This window comes from Eutrigla gurnardus (assembly GCF_963514095.1).
Source record: "Eutrigla gurnardus genome assembly, chromosome: 5".
Classification (NCBI taxonomy): Eukaryota; Metazoa; Chordata; class Actinopteri; order Perciformes; family Triglidae; genus Eutrigla; species Eutrigla gurnardus.
The window spans coordinates 28,602,055-28,617,063 of NC_139919.1; the positions used below are offsets into that span (position 1 = coordinate 28,602,055).

Here is a 15,009-nt window from a genome sequence, read left to right on the forward strand (position 1 = left end):
GCTCTGCTTCAACAGACATCAGTCAGAATACTCAGGGAATATTTATAATGTTATATCACAACAGGACTACAACAGGAGCAGGACTAGAACAGGACTACAACAGGAGCAGGACTAGAACAGGACTACAACAGGAGCAGGACTAGAACAGGACTACAACAGGAGCAGGACTAGAACAGGACTACAACAGGAGCAGGACTACAACAGAAGCAGGACTACAACAGGAGCAGGACTACAACAGGAGCAGGACTAGAACAGGATCAGGGCTAGAACAGGACTAGAACAGGAGCAGGACTAGAACAGGACTAGAACAGGAGCAGGACTAGAACAGGAGCAGGACTAGAACAGGACTAGAACAGGAGCAGGACTAGAACAGGACTACAACAGGAGCAGGACTAGAACAGGAGCAGGACTAGAACAGGACTAGAACAGGAGCAGGACTAGAACAGGAGCAGGACTAGAACAGGAGCAGGACTAGAACAGGAGCAGGACTAGAACAGGACTAGAACAGGAGCAGGACTAGAACAGGACTAGAACAGGAGCAGGACTAGAACAGGACTAGAACAGGAGCAGGACTAGAACAGGAGCAGGACTAGAACAGGACTAGAACAGGAGCAGGACTAGAACAGGACTACAACAGGAGCAGGACTAGAACAGGAGCAGGACTAGAACAGGAGCAGGACTAGAACAGGAGCAGGACTAGAACAGGAGCAGGACTAGAACAGGAGCAGGACTAGAACCGAAGCAGGACTACAACAGGAGCAGGACTACAACAGGATCAGAACAGGAGCAGGACTAGAACAGGAGCAGGACTAGAACAGGAGCAGGACTAGAACAGGAGCAGGACTAGAACAGGATAGTAGTAGTATTAACAGTAGTAGTATTAACAGTAGTACTGGTATTAACAGTAGTAGTAGTATTAACAGGAGGAGTATTAACAGGAGGAGTATTAACAGTAGTAGTAGTATTAACAGGAGGAGTATTAACAGGAGGAGTATTAACAGTAGTACTAGTATTTAACAGTAGTACTAGTATTAACAGTAGTACTAGTATTAACAGTAGTAGTATTAACAGTAGTACTGGTATTAACAGTCTACTAGGAGACACCCCGTCCCTCCCGTCCCTCCCGTCTGGGTTTCCTGTATAAATCTCCGTTGCTGCTGATAGCCTGAGCCACATTGCATTCTGGTCCGGGATGTTTTTCCGCTCCAGCCAGTGATTCATTAATGATTACACTGTTCGTTTGTGGAGTCGGAGATTATAAAACTAACGGTCATGCAGAGTCTAAGTCTGTGCCCATGGCGGTGAAATGCTAACGGTCTCCCCCTCCACTTCCTCCTGCAGGTCAGCGCGTCTCCCAGCTGTGTGCGAGCGGCCATGAAGATGTTGTACTGCCCCTACTGCTCCGGCCAAGTGGCCCTGAAGCCCTGCCAGAACTACTGTCTCAACGTGCTGCGTGGCTGTTTGGCCAACCAGGCCGACTTGGACACCGAATGGAACAACTTCCTCGGTGAGCGGAGACCGTCCTGAATGAACCCTGACCCCAAGCGTGCAACCAAACATGGCTTTAAAAGTTGTTTGATTTGGCAACGGAGCATATTTATACCACTCCCCTGCTCCTGTGTTCTTCTACATGTTGCCATGTTGCTCATATTTCCCCCTCCCAAAAAGAAAATCATTAAAGTTTGATCTAATCTACTTCCTTATCTAAACACCTCTTGAAACCATGAAACCAGTGTGACATGATGGGATTGGTGGCCTGATGGAACTGGGGTAATTAGATGATATATATATAAATATAAATCCTAGGTTATTCTCAGTTCAACAGAAACCTGTTTAACAAAGGAACAGTGTTTACTGTAAAAAATCATGTACAAGCACGTCCTTCATTCTTTAGCATCTTGTATAAGTAAAGGCAGGGAGGGAGGGGGGGAGCACAAGTTGTACATGTTGTGACCCACACGATGAATGCAGCTCCTGTGTTGTGTAAACACAGACCCAGATCAGGTTCAGGACTTCAGGCTGTTGCGTTTATCCGCTGTTCTCCCGCTTATATTCATGCTCTCTTCAGCCAGAAGATGTTTCTATGGCTTCTATACACCACCATTACATGCATCTATGCTCACTCTACTGCCTCCATCGCTGGTTCACAATCTGCATCTCCTGAGTGTGTGCTTCCCCCTAGTGGCAGCTTTTTTTATTGCAACATCAAGCAAAAAAAAATCATATTTCATCCATTTTATGTTCTTTTTTTTTTAAGTTCCGTTCTGATTTTTTCCAGATGCCATGCTGAGTCTGGCCGACCGGCTCGAAGGACCGTTTAACTTTGAGTCCGTCGTGGATCCCATCGACGTGAAGATTTCCGAGGCCATCATGAACATGCAGGAGAACAGCATGCAAGTGTCCCAGAAAGTGAGTGCAGTATTTAAAGAGAAATACAAATAGAAATGAAGAGAGCATTTCCACTAAAGTAACCGTTTGCTCATTTCTGACAGGTTTTCCAAGGATGTGGGCAACCGAAAGCAAGCATGGCCTTCCGCTCCAAACGCTCCATCAAAGATACGGGCTTCAACGGCCGCTTCCGCCCTTACAGTCCCGACGCCAGGCCCACGACGGCCGCCGGGACCAGTCTGGACCGCTTGGTGAGGAAACCCCCCGAGAACACAACCAAGACCACTCCCGCTTTGCTCGTTGCAGGTTTCTTGACTTTGCTTTGTTTTTCAGACAAACGACGTGAAGAAGAAGCTGAAACACGCAAAGAAGTTCTGGTCCACGTTGCCAGAGACCGTCTGTGCAGGTGAGAGGATCGCACCCGGGGACGACTGCTGGAACGGAACCGCAAAAAGCAGGTAGGAGACACACACACGCTGCCTTTTACTGTGTTTACGCATCGGTAACTTAACGTAAAACTAAGGGATATTTATTCTCCATCTAAGGTACGAGTCGGTCGTCATCGGCAACGGGCTGGCCAATCAAGTGTCGAACCCTGACGTGGACGTGGACATAACGAAGCCAGACATTGTGATTCGCAGTCAGATTGCAGTTTTGAAGGAAATGACGAGCTGGCTCAAAGCGGCACACAGCGGCAACGACATCTCTGTTGACAACGGTGAGCGTGGTTGATTGATTGATTGGTTGGTTGATTGATTTTATTTTGGATTTAAGAGCCAGAAACATAACAACAACATGTTAAAGTGATGACATATAAGACACAGAAACACACCGACATCAAACACAAATCCAAAAGAAACAAAAGTTACTAAAAGTTACAAGTAGATAAAAAAAAATACATATCTAGTAAAAGCATAAATAGACATGATAAATCAGCTGTTATTTCTGATGTTGATATGACCCAGCTGACCCTCCTGTTATCTTCTTTATTCATGTTTTTAGACGAGGATGCCAGCGGACAGGAGAGCGGCAGCAGCTGCGACTCTCCGTCCTGCGACACGGACCGGGACATCTACTTCTCCACTCCACCGAACCCCGGCAACCCCCGCGTCAACCAGGTGGTGGTTAAGGCTCCGTCAGCCGCCGCCGCCGCCGCCTCGCAGGGAAGCATGGCGCTGGCGCTCTGCGGCCTGGCCCTGGCCCTGCTCGCTCCACACTGGAGATAAAACTGGCTGAGGAAGAGAGACCAGGAATGATGGAGCGAAAGGAGAAAACTGTCAGAGAGACTTTAAAAAGACTGCCTTCAGGACCTTGGACTGTCCGCCGTTGGGGGAGGAAAGACTCTTCTTAATATTACAATAACTTCACTTTTAATTATTCGTATGTTTTTAAGGACATCAGTGTACAGCGATATGATTTTCTTGCCAAGAAATCCACCTTTTTTTTCTCCCCAGATTGACCTTTTTAATCCTTATGGCTCTTTTGGAGCTTCACTATGGTTCTGCTTGCAGCGAGACAAACAGCATATAATTGTCTACATTTTTGGCAATTTTAATCTCATAATACATTTTGTGCCTTTCTTCAATGATTGCCATGTGATATCTAAGACGGTAAGCCAGATGTTTGTTTGAACATGGAAGTGCCTGTGGTGGGATGTGTCTTTGTTTCTGAGGATGTTTTTTTTTTTTTTTAATTCTTTCCATTTTTTTAGATCAACAAGTCGTTTAATGTTGAATCATTCGACATGCATTTACTCATTTACATGCATCAGAAACGATGAAGTTAGCTGTTGATCTCCACTAAAAGTGCAGTTGGAGCTTTTGTTTGCTTTTTTTTCTCTCTCAGAAATCCAGCGAGAGAAAGTGACAGCGCAGGTTTTCTATGTGTTGACCCGGACATGGAATCATTCTTTAAGCCCAAACATGCATATTGTATGTCTGCATCGTTTTAATTTCCTTTTTCATTAATTGTTTTAATTTAATTTCCTCAGCTTAAATAGTAAGGTCATACCTCATGCATGCTCTCGTTGTCAATGCAATCTCGTGACGTTGAGTTGAAAGTGTCTGATGGAGTTGAGATGTGTTGCTGCATCCTGGTGAAAAAAAGGTGAACTGGCGTGGAAGGAGGAGGACTCCCCTGGCATTAACCCTCTAAAGAAGGCAAAAGCTGACAAGTCCTGAATGCCCCACCCCCATACCCCCCTCCCCCCCCCCCTTTTTTTTTGTTTGTTTTGGTACTGTAAGCTCAGTTCAGCACAGTCTCTACAGTCTTACTGGTTTGAGGAGAGGAGGGGGGCGACGCGTACGTTCAGAGCGTTCACAGTAAACTACAGAGGAGGAACAAAAAGACGGTGCTTTGATCAAACGGAATCGAGAAAAGATTATTTTAATACAGGGTTTTACGTTGAAGAGGTGTTGTAATGTTTAGTTATTTTTGGTATGAAGATATATATTAGGTACTACAGTGGATTTTACTGCTAGTTTTTAGGTGGTGGAAGAGGACGATGTGCACAGACGTCGGGGGCACTTTTGGTCAGTGTGCACAGTTTTTTTTTTTTTTTTTTTTGTGCTTTTTGTTTTTTTCTCACCCACACATCCCATAATACACACTTGTGCCTCTTAAAACGGCGTCCCTCAGTGTAAATGGACCGTTCCATTCTGATCTACCTATCCTCGTCCTCACGTTCTCATTTCAAGTTAAGGTGGAATGTTGAATGTTGAAGCTACCAAAATGAATGCAATGTATGGTGCCTGATCTATTTTTTATTTTTTTTTACCGTGGTACATTATTAGCAACGCCTCGAGGTTAAAAAAAGAAAAGAATGTAGATGTTGATGATTTGTATGTTATTTGCTCCGATTCCCGGTCGGGTGTTCGAGTGTATTGTTACCAGCTGACGAGCACAACGTAAGATCTTCTTGTATCTTCTCGTTTTATAATCGGGGTTATAATTGAGTTGCATTAGCCGGCCGTTTTCCTCTCTAAAGTGATCCGGCCGAGGCTTCTGTACAATAACTTATGTGTTCTAACGTCCTCAAAACATGCAGAACCGACGTAGAAGATCCAACATACAGTATTCAGACTGCTTCCGTGTGCAAAAATAATCCATTTCTCAAACTACATGATTTAATTTGATCAGATTTGGTGGGCTTTGAATATGCATTTTGTGGGAAATTAAAAAAAAAAATGGATTAGCATGTTTCACATTTGTCTGCAGGTCTGAACCGATTGGCTGCGTTAAGGCGGACTGTGATTAGTGGACACAACCTTTGGGCCTCTGGTTTGGCTTTGACAGGTTGATTGTAGACTAATATGACATTTTCTTCAACAACAAAAAGGTGATGTCACTAATTGGCAGACAAATCAAGGACATCAATGTTAAGAATCAGACTTTGAAGGATTTGATGAAACTGTTAGTCTCCCACATGAAATGCCGAAGCCTTGATTTAAACGAATGGAGCTGTGCTTCAGCAGCTTGAGTTCACGTTACCTCTGCTTGTGACTGGTTCAGTTCAGGTTTTTTTTTTTTTGTGTGTGTGTTCCACCAACATTTCTACCAGGACTTGTGCATGTGTCCGTGTCACGTGGAAGAGATGTGTCGAGTGTGAAGAAGCCCCGACTTCTTTCCGAGAGGAAACGTGTCGGAGCGACGATGGTAAATGTCTGTGCTTGCGGGCCAGGGCAGCAACGTTTTTATCCGGCTGGCGTGAGTTGGTCCAGCTGCTGGATGTTGTTCATTTGATCCGCGGAGCAACTTCGGTCTAGTGACTTCCAAGTTGAGTTGGACAGGTGTTGAATAAACCCTTCCATCAGCCTTTTGGCCCACAAGAACAGAAAGGACTCATTTTCTGAGGAGAAACTGAGAAGAATTAAAGGAAGAAAAAAAGTGTAAATAAAGAGCAGCCGGTTTAGATGTCTCTAAAAGAGGCCATAACAGTACACCAGATTTTTACCTGTCAGAGTATCTCCTAAATGTTATGGAAAAACAAGATGAGATAGATGTTAAATTGTAAGAGAAAATGTATATTAAACAACATTTCTTAGTCTTGTTGAAATAAAGACTGCCAATATTTAAACTGTTGTGAATGGTCTCATTTTATCAAAGCTCTTCAGTGACTCGTCTCCAGTTTCAGGTGTGAGAATGAAGTACAAATACTATGTTAATGTACTCAAGTAGAATGTTCAGGTATCTGTACTTGGTATTTATTATTATAACAACTTTACTACTACTGGTACTTTCATGTACTTCAAAGGGATACTTTTTACTTTATACTCTGAGTACATTTCAGTGCCTGTACTTTTTCCACTTTTTACTTGAGTAAAGAAAGTTAAATCAGTACTTTTACTTTTACCAGAATCTTTTTGAACACAAGTATCTGTACTTTTGACACATCTGAATAAAGGTGATTATAAAAAGAAAGAAATCTATGGATGTGTTTGCTCTTGGGAAACACAGTAAGCCTTTACAAGCATAATTTAGTGTATTTGTAAAATAAAAAATAAAACACATTGAAAACAGAACTCCCTGTAGAGCTCTTTCTTTATCAGAGCAAGCAAGCAATGGATATCCAAAACTGACCCGCCGCCACCAAATGTAAATGCAACTTCCTGTTATGCTGGTTTTATAAGCTACATTACACAGCAGTGTCCTCATTCCCACTTTAACACAGTGTAACAGAGTGTTTAAAATCATAGCGTCAATAGAGAGACTGTTATCACACATATCGTATAGATTCCATGTAAATATAATTTAGCTTTTCTTTCTTTCTTTCGTAGTAATTATGTTCTATTTCTTTCTCCATGCTATTGCTTATATTTTATTCTAATTCCACTATTTGAATATCACTTTACACATTGTCTATGACTGTGTGTTATTTGTGCAATCCTGTATTGTATAAACACATAAAAATCTTGAACCTTGAACAACAGTATTTAAAGTATTTCAATGTGACTTGAACCACCAACTCTTTTAAGGGATCACCAGACAACATTATTATAAAATATGATTTGTGCAGTTAAAGGCATGAAAAGAATGTGGATAAGAATACCCATACCGATAACAACCACTCACGAAACAGGGGAAACTTGTGAGAAAGTAAATACAGAGTGGGAAATATTACTTTTTGATTAATTGGTGACTTAAATGTAAATATGCTACAAACTCCCTGATATTCCTGACTGGAAAATACTTTTTTAAATTCCCTGATACTCCAGAAATTAGTAGGACATATATATGTGTATATACACATATATATATATACATATATATATATATACGTACATATACATATATATACATATATATATATATATATATATATATATATATATATATATATATATATATATATATATATATATATATATATATATATACATACATATACATATACACATACATACATATACATATATATACATATATATATATTAGTGTTTTAGTTGGCTCAACTGACTTGGCTGCACTCTGTCAAATGTATTTTACCTTTTATATATTTTTTATTCTACTTCGCTTATTTCCAGTCGACTGTAACATACGTGTTACACTGAAATGCGTCCGGCGGAAGTTGTTGTTGCTCACGGCCTTCTTCTCACAAAAGAAATGGCGAGCGGCATCGGCAGTGAGTAAATATTTCCCAAACTCTTTCTCGATTCTCTCCTTGATTTCACAATTAACAGAAAAAAACTTAACGATTAAACAAACTCTGTTCGTCGCGGTTACTTTCGTCTGATTGACCCGTTTCTCGGTAAAACGTTTCCCCGCGTAGCCGTGTGTGTGTCCCGCGAATGTGTCCCCCGTAATCAACACCGCTAAGCTAACGCTACCGTTAGCAACCGCTCAGTGTTTGTTATTGTCTGCAGCACCGTCACTTACAATCAGTTTAAACGGTTGTGTGTGTTGCATTTAAGTCCTGGTACTTGTACAATAAAAGACAAAGTGCTGTATTACGTCACAGGAGCCTCATCTAAACGCGATACAAGCTAGCAAGTTGCTATCAACATCTAAGCTAGTGGTAGCTAGCTTATGTTGATAAACAATGACAATAAAGCACCTTATAGTAGACTCCCCAGCGTAACTGTCATATGTTATTATGTTTACATCATTCATAAATCACATAATATAAGGGTTTATTTGGTTGCAGGGGGAACAAACGCGTCTTTTAGCGTAACTGGCTTTGTGTTGCCATTCACGAAATTTTCCGGAAAAACAAACCAAAACAAAAACAAAACGGCTACCGGCGCTCGTCCTGAGATGACAGCCGGTTAACGTAGAAACGTAACAGCTAATGAAAGACACAGCAACTCCACCTCGTGTGTCCGTGTTATGTGTTTTATGCACATTTGATGACGATGACGTCATGTGTAATGTTATATTGAATGGTCGAAGGCCTCTGGCTGTCTGAGAATAAATTATAGGGACTTCTCAGTGTTTAAGTTCAGCAATTATGTGTCTCATTTATTATTATTGATTTCTTGCATTTTATCAGATGCAAAAAACAACAACAAGGTTCATTATTTGTCACGTGCACAGAGATAAAACGTTAAACATGATAACAACAATAACATATTATCGGCATTGTAAAAACCCATATCGGTCGACCACTAGACAGGATATGATTTTGCTCTATATTTGGTCCTTTTTCTCTTTTCCCCCCCACAGAACACAAGATCCTCAATGTGGGGCCGACGGAGCCCTGGTCGGTCAGGGAGAAACTGTGCCTGGCCTCCTCTGTCATGAGGAGCGGCGACCAAAACTGGTGAGAAGAAATCCCACTCAGCCATTTTCACAACCGTTTTTATTTTTTACTTTTTTTGTTGTCTTTCACATCAGAAATCAGGCCGGTTTCTGTCTGTTGTATCAGAACAGGAGGAGACGTGTGTTTTGTGTTAGCAGTGTGTGATTTAATTTAATAATCCGAGACTTTAATACCTCCATTATATGGACAATAAAATATACTCATCATACCATCTCAATAGTTTATTATTCATTATCTGGTTATGTCCATCCTTGAGGACAAGTAGAATGTGTTATTCTGAGTCCTCGCCACTAGAGGTCAGACTTGTGCAACTTCTGGTCTGAATGGTTACAGGTAGGATCTCACACCCTGGTTATATCGGTGTCATAGATGAGTAATAATCTGTATCAGCCCCTAGTCTTTATTTAATCCTGATTTCAGAGCATTTATTCAGTTACCGCATGCATTTATATCCAGCTGTTTTTCTCAACATGTGTTCATTCTCTCTGTGTTCCAGGGTGTCTGTAAGTCGAGCCATCAAGCCTTTCTCAGAGCCTGGACGTCCACCTGACTGGTTCTCACAGAAGGTGGGAACGTTTTCTCTGTTTGTCTTCAGAGCAGATAATCGTGACTAACATTTTGTCTCGGCATAACAAATTGTCTTTCTCGTTTCTCAGCACTGTGCCTCACAATACTCCGAGCTGCTGGAGGCCACAGAAGCACCCAAGTCAGTATTCTAACACAACTATGTGCAGAATTCGAATCATGCGTTGTCACTCTTTTGTCTGTTTATGCACAGGAATGATTTTGTGAGTTGATTTGATGTGTGTGTTCCAGGCGAAAGCGTGGTGAGAAGGGCGAGGTAGTGGAAACCATCGAAGATGTCATCGTTCGGAGGTTAACCACGGAGCGGATAGAGGAACTGAAGAAACTACTGCGTGACACACAAGAGCAGTACAGGTACGCACATACTGAAAAGACATGTACGAGGTTTGATTGTGAGACACGATCTGGAACCCTCCTGTGCTTTCTGTCCTGACAGGAAGTTGAAGAAGGAGGTGGATCTGATCCAGACGGGTCACATGGACTCCCAGCTGAAGGAGCTGTGGGCAGAGATCACACTGTAAGACTCTTATCACTTCCTCTTTTTCATACCAAACAGATACGAACGTGTGACTTTCAGAGCCGATGTGCACGTTCGAGAACCGTTTCTCTCCAAATCTATTCTTTTTCTCGGGATCCACTTTTTAAAAAAATGACAAACCGTCAACATCCAATTCATAACAGGCCTCATCTATTAATCAGGAGAAGATAATTTGTCCATAAATTAACATTCCAGACAATCTTTACTGCCATTTCTACATCACCTTATATTATCTTTAATATGCAAACCAGCCGTTTCAAATTAGACTCAAAGTAAAAAGTAGGAGTTTTCTCCTGGCTGTTTTTCTTTTGTTTTCAAGGCTAACTCACGTTACATAAATAGGAAATATAGATTATTTCCCTCAAATGCATTAAAACTAAAGTAACAAGCCTGTTTTGAAAATGTGAGGAGCAGAAAGTACCGATATTTGTTTTAAATGTGGGGAGTAAAAGTATAAAAGAAGCCCGAAAAATAAACACTCAAGTAAAAGCATCGATACCTGAAAATTCTACACAAGTACTGCCCACCTTTGCTCCTATTTAATGTGTAGTGCATTTATGTTATAGTGTATTTGTCCCATGTATCTTCATCTACTATAGAATTCCCTCAAAAGCTGCTGAGCGTTGCATTTTAATGCCGCCTGGCAGATGATGACACAAAGAGACGATGAATCACAAGCGTCAGAAATGTTCAACTCCTGTTCACCTTAGAATAAACTACTGAGAGTCTTAATTACAAAGAGGGGATCCCCCCGGAGCAGCTAATTGCTCAATGACACCTCCATCGTTACAAAGGGTTCAGCCAGCTGGCTGCGTTTCCCTCATTAAACCCTTCTGTGAACCATCTTCTCAAATCGTTAAGCTGTTTGAATTTTTTTTATTTTCAACCACAGAAAGAAGAAGCAGGCGGAGGAGGAAGCGGAACAGAAGAGGAAAGCCACAGAAACGGCGTACCAAGGTGGGTTCACTCTGCTGAGCGCCGTCATCTCTCTGCAGGAAGTCGGAGCGGCGCCGATCCTGTTGCGATGTCCGGCGTGCGTCTGTGACGGGTGTTGCCATCGTGTCGTTTCCGATGCATGACCTGGCACGACGCGGTGAAGATGTCGCAACAGATTTCTGTCGTCATCGTCGTTGCCAAACGCACATGAAGTTCACTGTAATCCCAGCGTTTGTATGTTTTTGTGTGTTAATGATTCATGGATCTCTAAACGTAAAATGTCACGTCGTCGTCTCGGAATATATTTCTTATAACAACACGTCGCTGCTTTCACATCGTTTCTGGTTTCTTTGTGTTTCTGACTCCTTGAACAAAGGAAATAAAACCGATTTCTTCCGTCCGTCTGTCCGTCGCAGCTCGGCAGGCGATGAAGAACACGCCGAAGCGTCTGCCCAGTGTGACTGTACGTTCCCCTCTGGGTGCCAGCCCCCCCGCCGTGGACGCTCAGGCCGACTCCTCGGCCCCCACGCCGCCCATGGATACCGGAGGTGTTGCCTCTGATGACACCACTTCCACCACCACCACCTCCTCTACCACCACCTCCACCCACTCTGTTGTAAGAACATCCTAGTTTTCTCCATCCAGTGTCGTCTGCCAGCCTTTTATTATGAAATTAATATCACAGAATATATTAGTGACTGTACTTCAGCCGACACACTGAAGTCGGCTTCACTGTGATGGACTGGTGGGCTGTTCCACATGTTAATGTGTGTCTACATATCTGGAGAAATCAGCACTGTGTCTGTATCTCCAGTGTGTCTCATTCTGAGTTCATCTCTAAAAGTGAATCTCACACTTGTTGCTGACTCCTCCCCCTGATTTCTTTGCTGCCTCCGCCCTCAGGCCCAGGGGGTCGGCGTGTTCCTCCCAGCGACGGAGGCTCCGGGGCCCAAAGACGGAGGCCTGGTCGCTCTAGTAGACGATTCACCACAGAAGAGGCTCCTCGCCCAGAAGGCCACGCCGCCGCCCTCGCCGCTCCTCTCGGAGCTGCTGAAAAAAGGCAACCTGATCTCGGCCAGCCCCCGTCTGGTGAGAGCCGCCTTAGATCGAAACATCCAAAATACCAGGAGATTAAAATGATATAAAATATGAAGCAACAGGCGAGATTCAAAGATAAACACCATGAAGTCTAAATTATAGAAATGCTACTGTAAACCTCCAAAGGTAACAGTGGAATCAATATTTGACTCTTTATTTGGCTTATAGTTTATATCTTTATTATATAATTGCGTGCATCAGTTCACTGCTTTGGTGACTTTCATGGCGGTGCTGTATTAAAACCTCACTCTTGTGTTGTTCTTGTGTTCGTTGATCTCAGGTTGGGGAGGGAGACTCGACTGGAAGCCTCACCAATGGAGTCCAGACAGTCACCGCCACCGCCGTCTTACCACCCGGTCATGTGATCATCACAGGTACGAGTACGCACATTTACTGGAGACTAATGAAACCATCTTTTTACGATACATTTAGAATGTTCTGGAGTTGAATTGCTTCGTGTGTTTGAGTGACAGAGAGGTGAATCCATGGTGCACTAATGCAATGTTCCTGTAAGTTTGTTTTATAGTTAATGGTATGAAAGACGCTCTGAATCTTCGTCTAAAGACATTGAATATCAGCGATATTCGTCAAACCCTGCTGGCTTCAGACCCGTTAGTTACTCCTTCTTATTTCCTACTCTGTGTTCGCAGAGGATGGCGTGGAGGTAAAGGCGGAGCTCGGCGAGGAGACGGGGTTGGTGGAGGAGGACCTCGTAGCTGTGTCTTACATGGGAGACGAGTTTGGAGACATCATAGCCATCATCGAGGAGAAGGTGCAGACTGTGTTTGTCAAGCACGATGTGAAGTCTTTTTTATTAGGCTTAAAATGCAGTTAAGCACCAGACCCATCTGTGTAACAACAAAGAGATGTTCCTCCTTCCTCCCAGGTGGACGACTCTGTGGAGGCCTTGGATGCGGCAGCAGTGGAAGCGGCTCTCTCTCTGTGTGAAGAGGCCGTCTCAGAAGGACACACCCTTTCCGGCCCCTGGGAGACCCAGGAGCTGAAGGCCTCGGACCCGGCGTCCGACCTGCAAGACTCCGACCCGCCTCAGGAGCCTCAGGGCGTGGACGTGATGTCGGCCCTGATTCCTGCCAGCATAGACGCCCAGTCGAGTCAACCGGAGACGAAAAGAGAGCAGAGGAAGGGGAACTGCGAGGGGACGGAGGTGGTGGGGAGCGACGTCACCTCTTCTGTCACCGACGACGACGGCGCCACAGGGAGCGAGGTCATGGAGGAGGGGCCGGCGGCGGGGAAGGACGCCGCCGAGGCGACGGTGAAGAGTGAAGGAGAGGAGTGGAGCCAGCCGGAGCCCAACCCACCCTGTCTAGGTGGGTGATGTCACACACACACACACACACACACAGGGATCACGCTTATACATTTACGTTTTCCCCCTTTCTCATTTCCGTCCTTCAGACTCCGAGGACAGCTCTGTGTCTGGGAAAGAGTCCAAGGTAACACATGCACACACACATGCAAATCCTTTTCCTCTCAGGGCCCGTCTTTGTTCTGGAAGAAAAGCGGCCGCAGGGAGCTTCATCCTAATGTTGTCTCATAGATTGACGACCTTTCCTTTTCATCCATCTATTTACATAGTTTTTTATTAACCAGAGGATGCTTACTTTATACTTTTGAATCTCATCTAACGTCATCCAGTAACGACCAGTGAGCGTCCGGCCAATCTGCTCCCATAAACGGGGCTTTGTTATGATTGGCTCAGGTCAGATGACAGTGATGTCACCAGGGCTTATCTGAAAAGTAAAAACCATGCTATGTGGACCTGATGTGTTCTTGAATCCAGGAAGTGAAGGAGGAGGAGGCTGGGAGCGAGGGCGACCCCGAAGAAGGCATGGAGCTGAAGGAGGAGTGCGGGGAGGGGGAGGGCCCCTACCTGTCGGAGGTGGAGCGGGCGGCCAGCGAGAGCGAGGACGGCTACGGCCCGCCCTCCCAGCGCTACACGGCGGACTCGCTGGCCAGCAGCCCGGCCTCTTCTTCCCAGCTGTAGGTGCCCCTGTGTGTTTGTGCTGATTGTGTCATAACGATGAGCAATTTGATCTACGAGCTAATATGTAACCACGGGTAAATCTAGGGCAATGTCCTGGCATAACTCCTGCCCTTTAACTGGATAACGCTTAGCTTGCAGTTGTCATGGGAGTTCACGACCTCTGAATCAGATTAGAGCTGCGTTTCTCTGAGTCTCTACTCGCCTCGGGGATTTCTCTTCTGCTTCCTCGTTTCCACCTGCATGTCTCAGTCCTTCCTCTCTCGCTCCGTCAGGTCTACCTGTGGTGAGGACCAGGAGGCCGTGCAGGCCCAGAAGATCTGGAAGAAGGCCATCATGCTGGTGTGGAGAGCCGCCGCCAACCACAGGTGGAGCTTCTTCAAATGTCTTAGTCGGCAAAAATATTTTTCACAATACCTCAAAGTCAATGTCAGCGGTTTTTAGTGCCTCGATGCTGAGTGTAATGAACTGTTGCATCAGCAGGAGACATGAATTCATGCAGCAACATTATAATAATAATAATATACAGCGCCGTACCCAGGATTAAACAAAATACTGAGGTGACCGTTCCATTTTTATTCATTTTTTCCACATTTATTTATTCCTCCAGTTATATCTTCTAACACAATGGTACAAAAACAAATCTGTTTCCTTTACATTTGCTTAAAAAGACGTACTGAAACTGATGACCGTAGACTGTGATCT

At 44.0% G+C, this 15,009-nt stretch overlaps 2 protein-coding genes across 3 annotated transcripts in view; both read left to right on the forward strand.

The window, feature by feature from the left end:
* Positions 1–6,463, forward strand: part of gpc4 (glypican 4) — a 33,133-nt gene extending 26,670 nt beyond the window's left edge. The window contains exons 4-9 of the mRNA XM_084009784.1: positions 1,342–1,507; positions 2,279–2,409; positions 2,493–2,639; positions 2,722–2,846; positions 2,934–3,106; positions 3,391–6,463. Of these exons, the coding sequence (XP_083865910.1) occupies positions 1,342–1,507; positions 2,279–2,409; positions 2,493–2,639; positions 2,722–2,846; positions 2,934–3,106; positions 3,391–3,614 (966 nt within the window). The 3' untranslated portion in view covers positions 3,615–6,463. The remainder of the gene's footprint in view (positions 1–1,341; positions 1,508–2,278; positions 2,410–2,492; positions 2,640–2,721; positions 2,847–2,933; positions 3,107–3,390) is intronic.
* A 1,476-nt stretch (positions 6,464–7,939) lies between these two features.
* Positions 7,940–15,009, forward strand: part of brd8b (bromodomain containing 8b) — a 13,704-nt gene continuing 6,634 nt past the window's right edge. For both annotated transcript variants that reach the window (XM_084009333.1, XM_084009334.1), the window contains exons 1-15: positions 7,940–8,008; positions 9,049–9,145; positions 9,642–9,711; positions 9,802–9,851; positions 9,962–10,084; positions 10,167–10,247; positions 11,161–11,225; positions 11,621–11,820; positions 12,108–12,293; positions 12,583–12,676; positions 12,953–13,074; positions 13,189–13,630; positions 13,719–13,756; positions 14,104–14,303; positions 14,580–14,672. In XM_084009333.1, coding sequence (XP_083865459.1) covers positions 7,990–8,008; positions 9,049–9,145; positions 9,642–9,711; positions 9,802–9,851; positions 9,962–10,084; positions 10,167–10,247; positions 11,161–11,225; positions 11,621–11,820; positions 12,108–12,293; positions 12,583–12,676; positions 12,953–13,074; positions 13,189–13,630; positions 13,719–13,756; positions 14,104–14,303; positions 14,580–14,672 — 1,880 coding nt within the window. In that variant the 5' untranslated portion in view covers positions 7,940–7,989. The remainder of the gene's footprint in view (positions 8,009–9,048; positions 9,146–9,641; positions 9,712–9,801; positions 9,852–9,961; positions 10,085–10,166; positions 10,248–11,160; positions 11,226–11,620; positions 11,821–12,107; positions 12,294–12,582; positions 12,677–12,952; positions 13,075–13,188; positions 13,631–13,718; positions 13,757–14,103; positions 14,304–14,579; positions 14,673–15,009) is intronic.